Source organism: Oncorhynchus mykiss, chromosome 1 (genome assembly GCF_057628025.1).
Source record: "Oncorhynchus mykiss isolate SJ-2025 chromosome 1, ASM5762802v1, whole genome shotgun sequence".
NCBI lineage: Eukaryota > Metazoa > Chordata > Actinopteri > Salmoniformes > Salmonidae > Oncorhynchus > Oncorhynchus mykiss.
This window is the reverse complement of record NC_143022.1, coordinates 66,491,108-66,505,562: the sequence shown is the minus strand read 5'-3', so window position 1 is coordinate 66,505,562 and position 14,455 is coordinate 66,491,108. Positions and strand designations below refer to the sequence as shown.

General features: G+C 42.9%; 1 protein-coding gene across 1 annotated transcript in view; it reads right to left on the bottom strand.

Annotated features, from left to right (window-relative positions):
- The window catches only part of dntt (deoxynucleotidyltransferase, terminal), a 145,999-nt gene that overhangs the window by 126,132 nt on the left and 5,412 nt on the right, over window positions 1-14,455 (bottom strand). The window contains exon 2 of the mRNA XM_021607961.3: window positions 6,576-6,750. Within this exon, the coding sequence (XP_021463636.2) occupies window positions 6,576-6,750 (175 nt within the window). The remainder of the gene's footprint in view (window positions 1-6,575; window positions 6,751-14,455) is intronic.

Here is a 14,455-nt window from a genome sequence, read left to right as displayed (position 1 = left end):
TGAAGTGATTTCAAATGTTATTTGAACCCAGGGATGGTGGGAAGAAGGGAAGAACGTCTGTCTCTGTTTTCCCCACTGAGGGTAGAGAGATAGACTGTCCATCTAAACCAGGCAGCATATTTCTTTATTTTAGGCCCATATGTTGCGGAGGCTCCCACAGTGCCATCCAGGAGAAACAAATCTGTCTGTGTGTTGGTTAGCGGTGAGCGCCGAGCTGATGGGTCTATTTGGCACGCGAAAGCATTATGGGGGATCCTTCTGCTGCTGTCAAGCAAAACTGAAATGTGATAATGTGAGCGTAGGCTATAGAAAGGTAAATGTGTTCTCGTCTACAATTCCTCTCTGGTAGGTATATTTGACAGACACACACGCACGCACACGCACACACACAACACACACACACACACACACACACGTACGCGCACATGCACATGCACACACACAATAAAGCTCCCATTTGACAGATGTTAGCATTTAATATTGATATAGCATTGAACTTTGGATAAAGGATTTATCTTGTATTACTCATTTGCTGAGCATCAACAATAGATTTGACATACTGACTTGTCAAGTCTTGCCATATGGTAATTAGTATTGCAAATGTCGTTGAGAAAATGGACTCAGTATGTTCAAGGTCACATTGTATTGTTCGCCTGTCCTTGTCATATCTATGATTCTAGTGCCCATCATTCTTTCATGGACTTTACAGGCCATTCATCTCTATATCTGCAGTCTACCATAAATGAACATTTTTGTTCTGTTGCATATTTAAAATCATAACTGATTAGTTCCCCTTATTATGTTCATTAATAAAACCTCCCTTTACAGTTTACAGCACCATATACTGCTCAGTCCATGGCCATTGCACTCACACTCACACACACACACACACACACAAAAACAAGTACATCACGGCAGGTATAGTTAAACTCTAATTAATTTACTGATAATATAATAATACTATTCATATTTAACTCTGTGTGTGCGTGTGCGTGTGTGCGTGCATGTGTGTGTGTGTCCAACTTACACTTATCGAACGTACCTGGCCTACCAATTTTCTAGCCTCAATCATTGTGAGCTAGGTGACTAGTCTGAAAAAGACAGGAGGCCCATGGCCTTAACCAGTTCCAACACCTCCTGGTCATCCGAGCTCACCCGCTGCCTGCCCTGTAGAGATTCCACTACCTCATCCGCACACTGAACCCAAGCTGCTCTCTTCCACTGCTGGATGACTCATACGAGACTCTTGTCAAACTTGGCGATGCGCCTCATCTCCTTTGAGGAGGTGGGAAGCTGGTTGTAGAAGCAGGTGAGGAGCTGGTTGTAATAGTACAAGATCTGAGTTACTGTATCGGTCTGCACAGGCCTTCCCAGTGTTTTTACAACTGGATATCTCAGAGAGAGACTGGACCTCGCCTGCGCTGGTACATCACGCCAGGTAGAGGTAGCAGGCTGGAAAACATGAAGCCATGGCAAGATTTGAGGTTTTCTACTCAGATAATGAATAGGTTAACAGTGTAGATAGTGGGGTACAGTAGGTAGAGAGGCACTTACTGTGCACACCTGCCTCCCATCCCTGTAGCAGAGGATGCCTGAGAGAGTGGGCTTGGGGGTGTTGAGGTGGGATTCTGTGGGGAGGAGACTTTCAGGCCAGGAAAACACTGGTGTCCCTGTCCCCTCCACAGTATATACTGGTCAATTCGCTCAACGTAGATGGCTATTTTTGACAAATGGATAATCTCAGATAGCAGAAACAAGTCGCATGCCTGGTCTTGAGGTTGTTACCACAAAACTGAGTTCCAACCAATCAAACATTCCAAATTCTACATAATTTACTGTGTGTGCTTGTGTGATTTCATTCTGAATTGCCATGGCAATGTAGAGGCCTGACAATGGCCAGGGTGACAGGTAGCCGAGGGGTTAAGTCTTGAAGCGTGGAATCAGATTGGTCGGACCAGCGTTGAACAGACCTGAGCGACTGAGCTTCTTGTTTTAGTTTCTGTCTGTAGGCAGGGAGCAACAAAATGGAGTCATGGTCAGCTTTTCCGAAAGGAGGGCGGGGGAGGGCCGCCCATGGCAGCCATGGGGATTTGTAAGGGATAGTCATTATTTTCCATAGAACACATAGCCCCTCATTGATTATCCTTTTTTTTATTATTTTTTTTACCTTGGCTATAATTTAACACATTTGCCACTAGAAATGTGTTCAACATCCACTGAAGTAGCTAGCAAGTGGTAACCAAACAAACTACTTGTTTCTGATTGGCTTGAAGGGCCTTCTACAGCATGCATTATTTTCCTATAACTTACGGTATAATTCAATGACTATAGTTCATTCTTAGTTTGAGCTGCTTTTGAATGCAAAAGTCGAATTGAAAACATTATTGGCATTGTTAAATTCGATTTTCATAATGGCAAACTAGGACAGATTGTTGTGTTGTTAGCTACAGTACATTTGTAATGCCCTGGCCATAGAGAGGCTTTTACTCTCTATTTTGGTTAGGCCAGGGTGTCACTAGGGTAGGCATTCTAGTTTCTTTATTTCTATGTTTTCTGTTTCTATGGTTTGGCCGGGTATGGTTCTCAATCAGGGACAGCTGTCTATCGTTGTCTCTGATTGGGAAACACACTTAGATAGCCTGTTTTGTCACCTTAGTTGTGGGTAGTTGGCTGTGTTAGTGGCCTGCATAGCCCTAGTTCGTTTTTGTTGTGTTTTGTTTTTGTTGGCGACATTATCTGGTAAAAAGAAATATACGCTTACCACGCTGCACCTTGGTCCAGTCATTTTCCTGAAGACGATTGAGACAGAACTACTCATCACAAACGGATCCTGGCGGGAAAGGATCGCCTGCCGTGGGAGCAGGTGGAAGCAGCGAGGAAGGCGGAGGCAGCGAGTAAAAGTGCCCAGGATTACGCAGGGTCACGGCTGGCATGAAAGACCGGGAGTCCACTCCAAAAACATTTTGGGGGGTGGCACACGAAGAAATTGGCTGAGTCAGATTGGAGACCTGAGCCAACTCCTCGTGCTTACTGTAGGGAGCGTGGTATTGGTCAGGCACCGTGTTATGCGGTGGAGCCCACGGTGTCTACAGTGCGCACTCATAGCCCTGTGCACTATATTCCAGCTCCCCGCATCTGCCGGGCTAGAGTGGGCATCCAGCCAGGACGAAGGGTGCCGGCTCAGCGCATCTGGCATCCAGTGCGTCTCTACGGCCCAGGATATCCTGCGCCGGCTCTGCGCACTGTGTGCACAGCCTAGTGCTTCCTGTGCTAGTGCCCCACATTTGCCGGGCGAAATGAACCCTCCAGCCAGGACGGGTTGGGCCGGCTCTACGCTTGAGACCTCCAGTGCGCCTCCACGGCCCGGTGAGTTCTGTGCCTGCTCCCAGAACCAGGCCTCCTGTATGTCTCCCCAGCCTGGTGAGTCCTGTGCCATCTCCCAGAACCAGGCCTCCAGTAGGTCTCCTCAGCCTGGTGAGCCCTGTGGCAGCTCCACTCACCAGGCCTCCTGTACGTCTCCTCAGTCCAGTGATGATCCATGGCACAAAGCCTCCAGTGATGATCCATGGCACGAAGCCTCCAGTGATGATCCATGGCACGAAGCCTCCAGTGATGATCCATGGCACGAAGCCTCCAGTGATGATCCATGGCACAAAGCCTCCAGTGATGATCCATGGCATGAAGCCTCCAGTGATGATCCATAGCACGAAGCCTCGTTTTTCCAAAAAAGGGAAGTTTGCACTAAATTCACCAATTTAGTGTTGTTTTTCTTCTCAGCTGCATCCAATTCAGTATCAACTATCACAAGGTTGTAACCTCTTGTGTATAGATGCACTGGGTGTCCCAAGATTACATAGGCAATAATTACCTACCCGGGAATGCACACTCTTCAAATTTCCACAGAATTTTTTGCTAGCATTTGCCCCCAAAAAGCGTACCATCTGAGTTACAAAACCTATAACATATAGGTCCACCTGGCTTCCCGAGTAGTGCAACAGTCTATTGCACTGCATCGCAGTGCTAGAGGCGTCACTACAGACCTGGGTTCGATCCCAGAATGTATCACCACCGGCCGTGATCGGGAGTCCCATAGGGTGGCTCGCACAATTGGCCCAGCGTCGGAGGGTTTGGCCGGGGGGACTTTACTTGGCTCATCGAGCTCTAATGATTCCTTGTGGCGGTCCGGGCGCCTGCAGGCTGACCTCAGTAGTCAGGTGAACAGTGTTTCCTCTGACACATTGGTGCGGCTGGTTTCCGAGATAAGCGGGCGGGTATTAAGAAGCAAGGTTTGGCGGGTCATGTTTCGTGGGATGCATGACTTGACCTTCATCTCCCGAGCCCATTGGGGAGTTGCAGCAATGAGACAAGATAGAAATTTGGGAGAAGGGGGTAAAATGCAAAAATCTTTAAAAAACTCAAAATGATATAGGTCAACCTCACTGACTGGGGTCTACCATACTGGTGTCATCCTTAAGTGTGTGTCTTCCTCAACTGGGATGATAAACACACAAGTGCACCACAGAGTACATGCAAAATCTGCATAATTACTAGTGTTAAAGAATTTAGCTAGTTAAAATTAACTGTATCTTGAGGGGTACTTACAGTACTTAATATGTACTTACTGTAAATAGTACATTACCCATCGTGACAACCCTGGCCATTATTTTAATGCTTCCGGAAGCAGCATCCAAGTGGGAGGATAAATACACCAGTACACCACAGAGCACATGTAATATCTGCATAAGTACAATGTAATTACTAGGTGTTACAAGGCATTTTTCTAGTTAAAATGAAGTGTATCTTGAAGGGTATTTACTTGTAACTATTGTGTACCTACAAAGTATGTTATCCATCCTGACAAACTAATCGCCGGCTTCTAAAAGCACCATCCAAGTGAGAAAATAAACACACTAATACAACACAGAGTACGTATCTGCAATATCTGCATAAGTACAAGGATTTAGCTATTGAAATTGAAGTCTAATTTACCATTTTCCTATGACCTATTTCTATATAATTACTTACTACTCATGACCAAGTAAAAATACCTTCAAACAAAAGATGACCTTTTCCTTTAATCAACTTTATTACAATGTAAAAAGACCTTACATTTCTTACAAAATTTGAAGTATTTTTTTAGTTAGATTAATAAATTGGTTAATAATTAGATTAAACAAAGATATGCCTACTCAGTAACATAAAAAAAAACTATTCTAGTGGTGGTGAGTAGTAGTCTAGATGGTTAAAAAAAACTAGTTAGCTAGCTAGCATGCTAACTTATCCCAAAAAAATCTCAACAGATTGCACGGAAGGTCTATTCTGTAGATGGTAACTAGTTAGCTAGCTAGCCTAGTTGGTAGGCCTAACAAAAACACCAGAGAAGCTAACATTAACTAGCTAGAGTTAACTAACTAGCCAACACTAGGCTAGCTAGCTGCTAGTTAGCTACATCATTAACTACCTCGTAGTTTTTAACTACCTACTACCACGTATACATATTTATCAGATGTTATTGCGGTGTAGCAAAATGCTTGTGTTCCTAGCTCCAACAGTGCAATAGTATCTAACAATTCACAACATTACAAACAAATATACAATACCGTTCAAAAGTTTGGGGTCACTTAGAAATGTACTTGTTTTTTTCAAATTAAAGCACACTTTTTGGCCATTAAAATAACATCAAATTGATCAGAAATACAGTGTAGACATTGTTAATGTTGTAAATGACTATTGTAGTTGGAAACGGCAGATTTTTTTAATGGAATATCTACATAGGCGTACAGAGGCCATTATGAGCAACCATCACTCCTGTGTTCCAATGGCACGTTGTGTTAGCTAATCCAGGTTTATCATTTTAAAAGGCTAATTGATCATTAGAAAACCCTTTTGCAATTATGTTAGCACAGGTAAAAAAACTGTTGTTCTGATTAAAGAAACAATAAACCTGGCCTTCTTTAGACTAGGAGAGGAGTCTTGAGGCACCTTAGCAAGCAAGAGGACAATTACATTTGAGTGTCTAGTTTGAGAAACAGACAAGTCCTCAACTGGCAGCTTCATTAAATAGTACCTGCAAAACACCAGTCTCAACGTCAACAGTGAAGAGGCAACTCCGGGAGGATGGCCTTCTAGGCAGAGTTGCAAATAAAAAGCCATATCTCAGACTGGCCAATCAAAAGAAAAGATTAAGATGGGCAAAAGAACACAGACACTGGACAGAGGAACTCTGCCTAGAAGGCCAGCATCCGGGGTCGCCTCTTCACTGTTGACGTTGAGACTGGTGTTTTGCGGGTACTATTTAATGAAACTAGACACTCTAATGTACTTGTCCTCTTGCTCAGTTGTGCACCAGGGCTTCCCACTCCTCTTTCTATTCTGTTTATTCTGCTGATGCTCCAGTCTGTATGTTTTCAGAACTACAAAATACTATATCAGTATAACAGTATCTATACAGTATTTAAATTGTTTTCCAAAATAATCTCTCTATTGAACACACACATGTACACACGTGCAAACACACACACACATATAGCGGGGAAATGCCCACCGACACTCAAACTGACCACAGGTTCCCTCACCGGAATACAGTGCCTGGTCTCCACAGTGACAGGTCTCCCCTCTCTCATGCTGTCCGTGAACCAGGAGATGTCCAGCACCTGCAGTCTGGAGACATCCCTCAGACCACTCCCCCGTAGCCACGCCCACAATGCCCCGGCCTGGTTATCCTCTGCCACCACGTGGGTGACCTCATCACTGCACAGGGAACAAGAAGAAGGGGGTCACAGGTCAGTAAGTCTGCAGGTATAATGCATGATTATGTGGTTACAAGTGGCAGTATACATCGCCACTGTAGAAGAGGTCCAGTGGTTACATAGAGCTGAGGACCCGAGGACAACGTCAGGAATGGCGAGCCAACTCTAGCACCGACATCACCATCATCAAACCACCAACTCGGCTGTCAGCAGAATAGAGACCTTCACCAAGAGCAGAAAACATCCGTCCGAAGCTGTCAAGACTAGAATTACTTCTTTTTTTTAAAACAAACTTATCTTCTTTTTTCTTCTGTATACTGCAATTCAGCTTTAAGATGTACATTTGTACCAGACAGCCTAACTAATAATAAATAAATAATGTATATGTATTGTAAGGCTTGTCATAAGCGGTGGTGTAAAGTACTTCAGTAAAAATACTTTAAAGTACAATGTAAGTAGTATTTTAGGGTATCTGTACTCCTAAAGCAAATATATACTTTTACTCCTATACATTTTCCTTGACACCCAAAAGCACTCGTTACAATTCAAATGCTCTGGCAGGACAGCAATATGGTCCAATTCACGCACCTAGCAATATAACGTGTTGTCTTCCCTAACTGCCTCTGATCTGGTGGACTCACTTAACACAAATATTGCATTTGTAAATTATGTCTCAGTGTTGGAGTGTGCCACTGGCTGTCCATAAAAATGTTACTTTAAAAAACTGTACTGTCTGGTTTGCTTAACATAAGTAATTTTATGTACAGCATTTACTTTGAACTTTTACTAAAGTATGCCATTTGAGTACCCTGTCCACCACTGTACTTCAGTACATTTAAAACCAGATACTTTTAGACTTTTACTCAAGTAGTATTATACTGGGTGACTTTCGCTCATTTTTGATTAAGGTACTGTATCTTTACTTTTACTCAAGTGTGTCAAATTAGTACTTTTTCCATCACTGGTCATAAGCAGTATGACACCCTCATGATGTCTTATTATCACTTCTCTGGATCAAAGGTCCCACTGAAGTGTTTAAAATGTCTATATCTATATGGCTCTAAAATGTCCCCTTTGCTTGGAACTTGCCTTGATCTGTAGATTGTGAATCTGTCTGATTGTAACATCAGTGGTTCCTTTTATGTCATAGAATTTAGTTGGAGTAGAAAGAGAACAACTTCACTGTCTTTATTCCTATTGTTTTAGAGAAATATATAAAGGTTTCAGATCCAGTGTGAGTCTTAGAAGGGACTACTATAACGTGCCATATATGGACTAGCACTGACTGAACAACATGCACCACAGCCTCCTCAGCAGGACCTCTGAGCATCATTCAGATATTTATGACTGAAAATACGCCCCTAAGAGTGGAGATATGCATTCACATAGTGTATCACACAGATCCATAGGAATCCTCACAACAGACATGTCTGGTTTTCCCCCAAAAGGATACCCTCTCTGTTTAAGTACCATACCAATGAGCCAATCAGAGCGCCCGTGCGTGCATAATTATCCTCCCCATGCTCCTCCTTCTCCTCGCAGGTAAAACAGCATAACGGCTCCTTACGGCCCTCCCAGGACATCCCAACAGTCTAGCAGAATGTCGCTTCTGGAGCCTAATCGGCCAAATCAGCGGTGAGACTAATCCTCTGTCTGACTGCACTGTGTACTGGTTGGCTGGTTGGCCTGCCACTGAGACCAGGTTTAGAGAGGCTCCACAACAATAACAGCCCCAGAGTGAGGCTCATCAGATAACACAAACAGTATGAGTGGGTAGAGCATATGAGCATATTCAATGGCTTTGCTCAGGTTTGAATATGACTATACGATTACAAAAAAGGAAAGTAATAATTCTGCACACTGCCAACACCAACTTTAGATGTATATTGGGGTGAATTGAATCTTGATTTTTGCAGAAAAATAAATGGTATCACCCATCATCTTGGAAAAAGGAAAAAGAAAGTGTCCTTCAGACTGACAGCCTTGTTGATTCTAACAAGACAGGAAGTCCTTCACACGGCCGCAATCGAATGTTGATTGATGTAGACATCCAACCCTGTGGTTAAATTGATAGGTACTGAATTTAGCCATGGTGGGTTTGTTCTTATAAACACGGGGTAAAGAAAATGGTGCTCTCTCTCTCTCACACATGATCTTTTACACTCTGCCCTCCTTACAGAAACATAGCTCCTATAATCCAACCCTAACTTAGATATTTTTCCAACTTGTGTGAATGTAAAATGGCACAGCAGATGCAAATGAGCTAGCACGAAGCACTGCACCCGAAGAGAGTTCCAGGAACAGCGGGACCCTGAGCCCCAGTGCAGTGAGCAAGGATATGCTATATTCAACGGGGTTCAGACAGGGAGAGATGACGCTTGTGCTAAATGAAGTCTCTCTACACTGCCTCCCACTAGGAGAGCCAAGATCAAGATTACGGAAAGTGTGTATCGCATAACATAATAATCGAAACGCCATTAATTTTACACCAGCTAAAGACAAAATCACAGACTAGCTCGGCACAAAAAAAATCTGACAATAAGCTCACGATTCAGAAAACTTGATCATGTTGTTGTGTTGATCATGTTGTTGCATTTTAGAGTTGAAATTAGAAAGGTGAAACTAAACAGATGATAAATGAGGGTTTGTGCCTCTCGTCCACCTCACAAACAGCATTCACACCGAAACAATGTGTGTGCGCCTGCGTGCTTGTGTGTGTGTGTGTAACATTCAACAGAACGCATATCTTGTTTGTGAAAGGCTGAATTATTACATTTAATTTTTTTTTAGATCCTTTAGGATACAGTGCCTTGCTAAAGTATTCACCCCTCTTGGCATTTTTCCTATTTTGTTGCCTTACAACCTGGAATTCATTTTTTTTTTTTTTTGGGGGGGGGGGGGGGGTTGTATCATTCGATTTACACAACATGCCTACCACTTTGAAGATGCAAAATATTTTTCATTGTGAAACAAACAAGAGATAAGACAAAAAAAACAGAAACCTTCAGCTTGTATAACTACCACCCCCCCCCCCCCCCCCCCCCCAAAAGGCAAGACTTTTACCTTAAACCATCCGAGTGTTACTTAGGATCATTGTCCTGCTAGAAGGTGAACCTCTGTTGCAGTCTCAAATCTCTGGAAGACTGAAACAGGTTTCTCCTTAAGAATTTCCCTTTATTTAAAGCCATCCATCATTCCTTCAATTCTGACCAGTTTCTCAGTTGGTAGGGATCAATGAAAAACATGATGCTGCCACCACCATGCTTCACTGTGGGGATTGTGATCTCGGGGTGATGAGAGGTGTTGGGTTTGCGCCAAACATAGCATTTTCATTGATGGCCAAAAAAGCTCAATTTTAGTCTCATCTGACCAGTGAACCTCCTTCCATGTGTTTGGGGAGTCTCCCACATGCCTTTTAGCGAACACCAAAAGTGTGCTTACGCAATGGCGTTTTTCTGGCCACTCTTCTGTAAAGCCCAGACCTGTGGATTGTACGGCTTCAAGTGGTCCTATGGACAGATAACCCTGAAGCTCCACAGAGGAGTATCTTTGGTCTCTTTGTTGCCTCTCTGATTAATGCCCTCATTGCCTGGTCCATGAGTTTTGGTGGGCGGCCCTCTCTTGGCAGGTTTGTTGTGATGCCGTATTCTTTGCATTTTTTAATAATGGATTTAATGGTGCTTCGTGGGATGTTCAAAGTTTCTGATTTTTTTTTTATAACACAACCCTGATCTGTACTTCAAACCCCTGCTGTCTCTGGCTCCACACCCACCCCGCCCGGCCATCGAGATGTGTGAAAGTTATTGTATAACATTTCTGTATTTCTGTAAATTTTGTATTACCATATAATTTTTGTATGTTTTCTATAGTTGAAAATGACCAATTTGACCAATTTGAGCAGACTTGATAGAAACTATTGTGCAGTATTGCAGTGCTTCACTGGATCAATCTGAAACTTTGCACACACACTGCTGCTGTCTAGTGGTCAAAATCTAAATTGCGCCTAGCCTCCTATATTATATTATGGCCTTTATCTTGCATTTCAAAGATGATGGAACATCTTTTACCAGATCTATTCTCCCACATTAACCAAATGTTATATTCTCCTACATTAACTTCACATTTCCACTAACTTCAAAGTGTTTACTTTCAAATGGTATCAAGAATATGCATATACTTGCTTCAGGTCCTGAGCTACAGGCAGTTAGATTTGGGTACGTCACATTTTATTGTGTTACAAAGTGGGATTGAAATGTATTTGATTGTCATTTTTCTGTGAACAATATACATATAATAGTCTGTAATGTCAAAGTGGAAGAAAAATTAAGATATAATTGTTGTTGCAGAAATATTCAGCCCCTTTTGTTTAGGCAAGCCTAAATTAGTTCAGTAGTCAAATTTGGCTTAAGAAATAACATAAAAAGTTACATAGACTCACTTTGTGTGAAATAATAGGGCATGACATGATTATTAAACGAATAACCCTTCCTCTGTCCACCATACATATAACATCTGGAAGGTTCCTCAGTCAAATATTGAATTCCAAGCCCAGATTCAACTCCAAAGTCCAGAGAGCTTTTTGAAAGCCAACAAAAAAAGTGCAGTGATTGGTTAATGGGTAACAATAACCACAATAAGGTCAGACAATGAATATATTTTTAAGCATGCTCTAGTTCAGGGATCATCAACTAGATTCAGCCGTGGGTCAATTTTTTCTTGATGGGATGGTGTGGGGCTGGGACATAATAAAACAGCATTTTTACACAGCTAATTGACCGCAAGAAGCCTAAACGGTTATAATATTTGACTAAAACATAATCATCTCGAACCTTGATTACATTTGGGAACATTGTCCTGTGTAGGGTGCCGTCTTTTTGGATGGGATGCTAAAATGAGTGTCCTGACTCTCTGTGGTCATTCAAAATCCCATGCCACTTATTGTAAGAGTAGGGGGTATTCACCCTGGTGTCATGGCTAAATTCCCAACCTGGCTACATTCCATCAAGGCCGCCAAATCATCCCCCTCATTCCTAATTGGCATATATCACTTCTCACCTCTCCACCTGATAGCTGATATGTGTGGAGAGGTCTGGCGCAAAAATGGTCGCCGAGTATTATAGAGAATGATGTCCAACAATGAAAATTCAACAATTCTTTGTTCGTTTTTATAATTTTTCCCAGGAAACTTGGGAGGCCAAATAAAACCACTCCGAGCAGCAGGACAGGAATGAAACTGCCGTGATGTTATAATGAGGTCATTGTTGATTTTAAACATCTACAGAGTTAAATGGGAGAGATTTGAGGATGGATCAACAACATTGTAGTGACTTCACAATAATGACCTAAATGACAGAGTGAAAAGAAGAGCACAAATATACAAAATATTCCAAAACATGCAACAAGGAATTAAAGTAATACTGCAAAACAACATGGCAAAGGAATACACTTTTTGGCCTAAATGCAAAGTCCTATGTTCAGGGCTAGGAACATATCTGTATGTTCCTAGGTTTGGGGCAAATCTGAGTAACTGCCTCCTTATTTTCAAGTGATTCCAAGGTGGCTGCGTCATGGTATGGGTACACTTGACATCGGCAAGTACAGGATAAAAATAAACGGGATAGGGCTAAGCACAGTCAAAATCCTAGAGCCAATCCTGCTTCAGTCTGCTTTACACCAGACACCGGGAGAGGAATTCACCTTTCAGTATGTCAATAACCTAGAACACAAGGCCAAATCTACACTGGAGTTGCTTACCAATAAGACAGTGAATGTTCCTAAATGGCCAATTTACAATTCTGACTTAAATCTGCCTGAAATTCTATGGCCAGATGAAAAATGGCTGTCTAGCCATAATCCCAAAAATATTCTGGCATGGTTTAGATCTTGTCTGTCGGAAAGATATCAGTTTGTCTCTGTGGATGGTTTGTCCTCTGACAAAGCAACATGCATTTCGGTGTTCCGCAAGGCTCCGTTTTAAGACCACTATTGTTTTCACTATATATTTTACCTCTTCGTGATATCATTCGGAAACATGATGTTAACTTTCACTGCTTTGCGGACGACACACAGCTGTACATTTCGATGAAACATAGTGAAGCCCCAAAATTGCCCTCCCTGGAAGCTTGTGTTTGAGACATAAGGAAGGAGATGGCGGCAAATGTTATACTTTTAAACTCGGACAAAAGAGAGATGCTAGTTCTAGGTCCCAAGAAACAAAGAGATCTTCTGTTGAATCTGACAATTAATCTTGATGGTTGTACAGTCGTCTCAAATAAAACTGTGAAGGACCTCGGCGTTACTCTGGACCCTGATCTCTCTTTTGACAAACATATCAAGATTGTTTCACGGGCAGCTTTTTTCCATCTACAGCAACAACAACAAAGAAACGCCCCTTTTTCAGGACCCTGTCTTTCAAAGATAATTTGTAAAAATCCAAATAACTTCACAGATCTTCAGTGAAAAGGGTTTAAACACTGTTTCCAATGCTTGTTCAATGAACCACAAACAATTAATGAACATGCACCTGTGGAATGGTCATTAAGACACTAACAGCTTACGGACGGTAGGCAATTAAGGTCACAGTTATGAAAACTTAGGACACTAAAGAGGCCTTTCTACTGACTCTGGGAAAAACACCAAAAGAAAGATGCCCAGGGTCCCTGCTCATCTGCGTGAACGTGCCTTAGGCATGCTGCAAGGAGGCATGAGGACTGCAGATGTGGCCAGGGCAATAAACTGCAATGTCGTGCTGTGAGACGCCTAAGTTAGCGCTACAGGGAGACAGGATGGACAGCTGATCGTCTTCGCAGTGGCAGACCACGTGTAGCAACACCTGCACATCCGAACATCAGACCTGCAGGACAGGTACAGGATGGCAACAACAACTGCCCGAGTGAAACCTGGAATGCACAATCCCTCCATCAGTGCTCAGACTGTCCGCAATAGGCTGAGAGAGGCTGGACTGAGGGCTTGTAGGACTGTTGTAAGGCAGGTCCTCACCAGACATCCCCGGCAACAACGTCGCCTATGGGCACAAACCCATCGTCGCTGGACCAGACAGGACTGGCAAAAAGTGCTTTTCTCTGACGAGTCGCAGTTTTGTCTCACCAGAGGTGAAGGTCAGATTCGCGTTTATCGCCGAAGGAATGAGCATTACACTGAGGCCTGTACTCTGGAGCGGGATCGATTTGGATGTGGAGGATCCGTCATAGTCTGGGGCGGTGTGTCACAGCATCATCGGACTGAGCTTGCCTGCAATGACAGCAATCTCAATGCTGTGCTTTACAGGGAAGGCATCCTTCTCCCTCATGTGATACCCGTCCTGCTGTCTCACCCTGACATGACACTCCAGCATGACAATGCCACCAGCCATACTGTTCGTTCTGTGCATGATTTCCTGCAAGACAGGATGTATGTATGGCAAAAAATACATATAATCCAACTCATATTGCAACACAATGTTGACTGTTTTAACGATAAACCTTTAGCAAGCTTTATTAACATGAACTGGTAGTGTAGAACATTCTTAACAACTTATAACAGAACACATGAACTTGCATGACCATCCGTCTCGTGGGAGCACAAAAAGCACTAAGACAAAGCCAAGCCCCAACAAGCCACGCATCCAAGGCTTCAAATAGGCTGCCGCTGCTACAACATTTTGTCAAAAGGCTTGTTATTGTACTTAACAGATACCAAAAGCATAC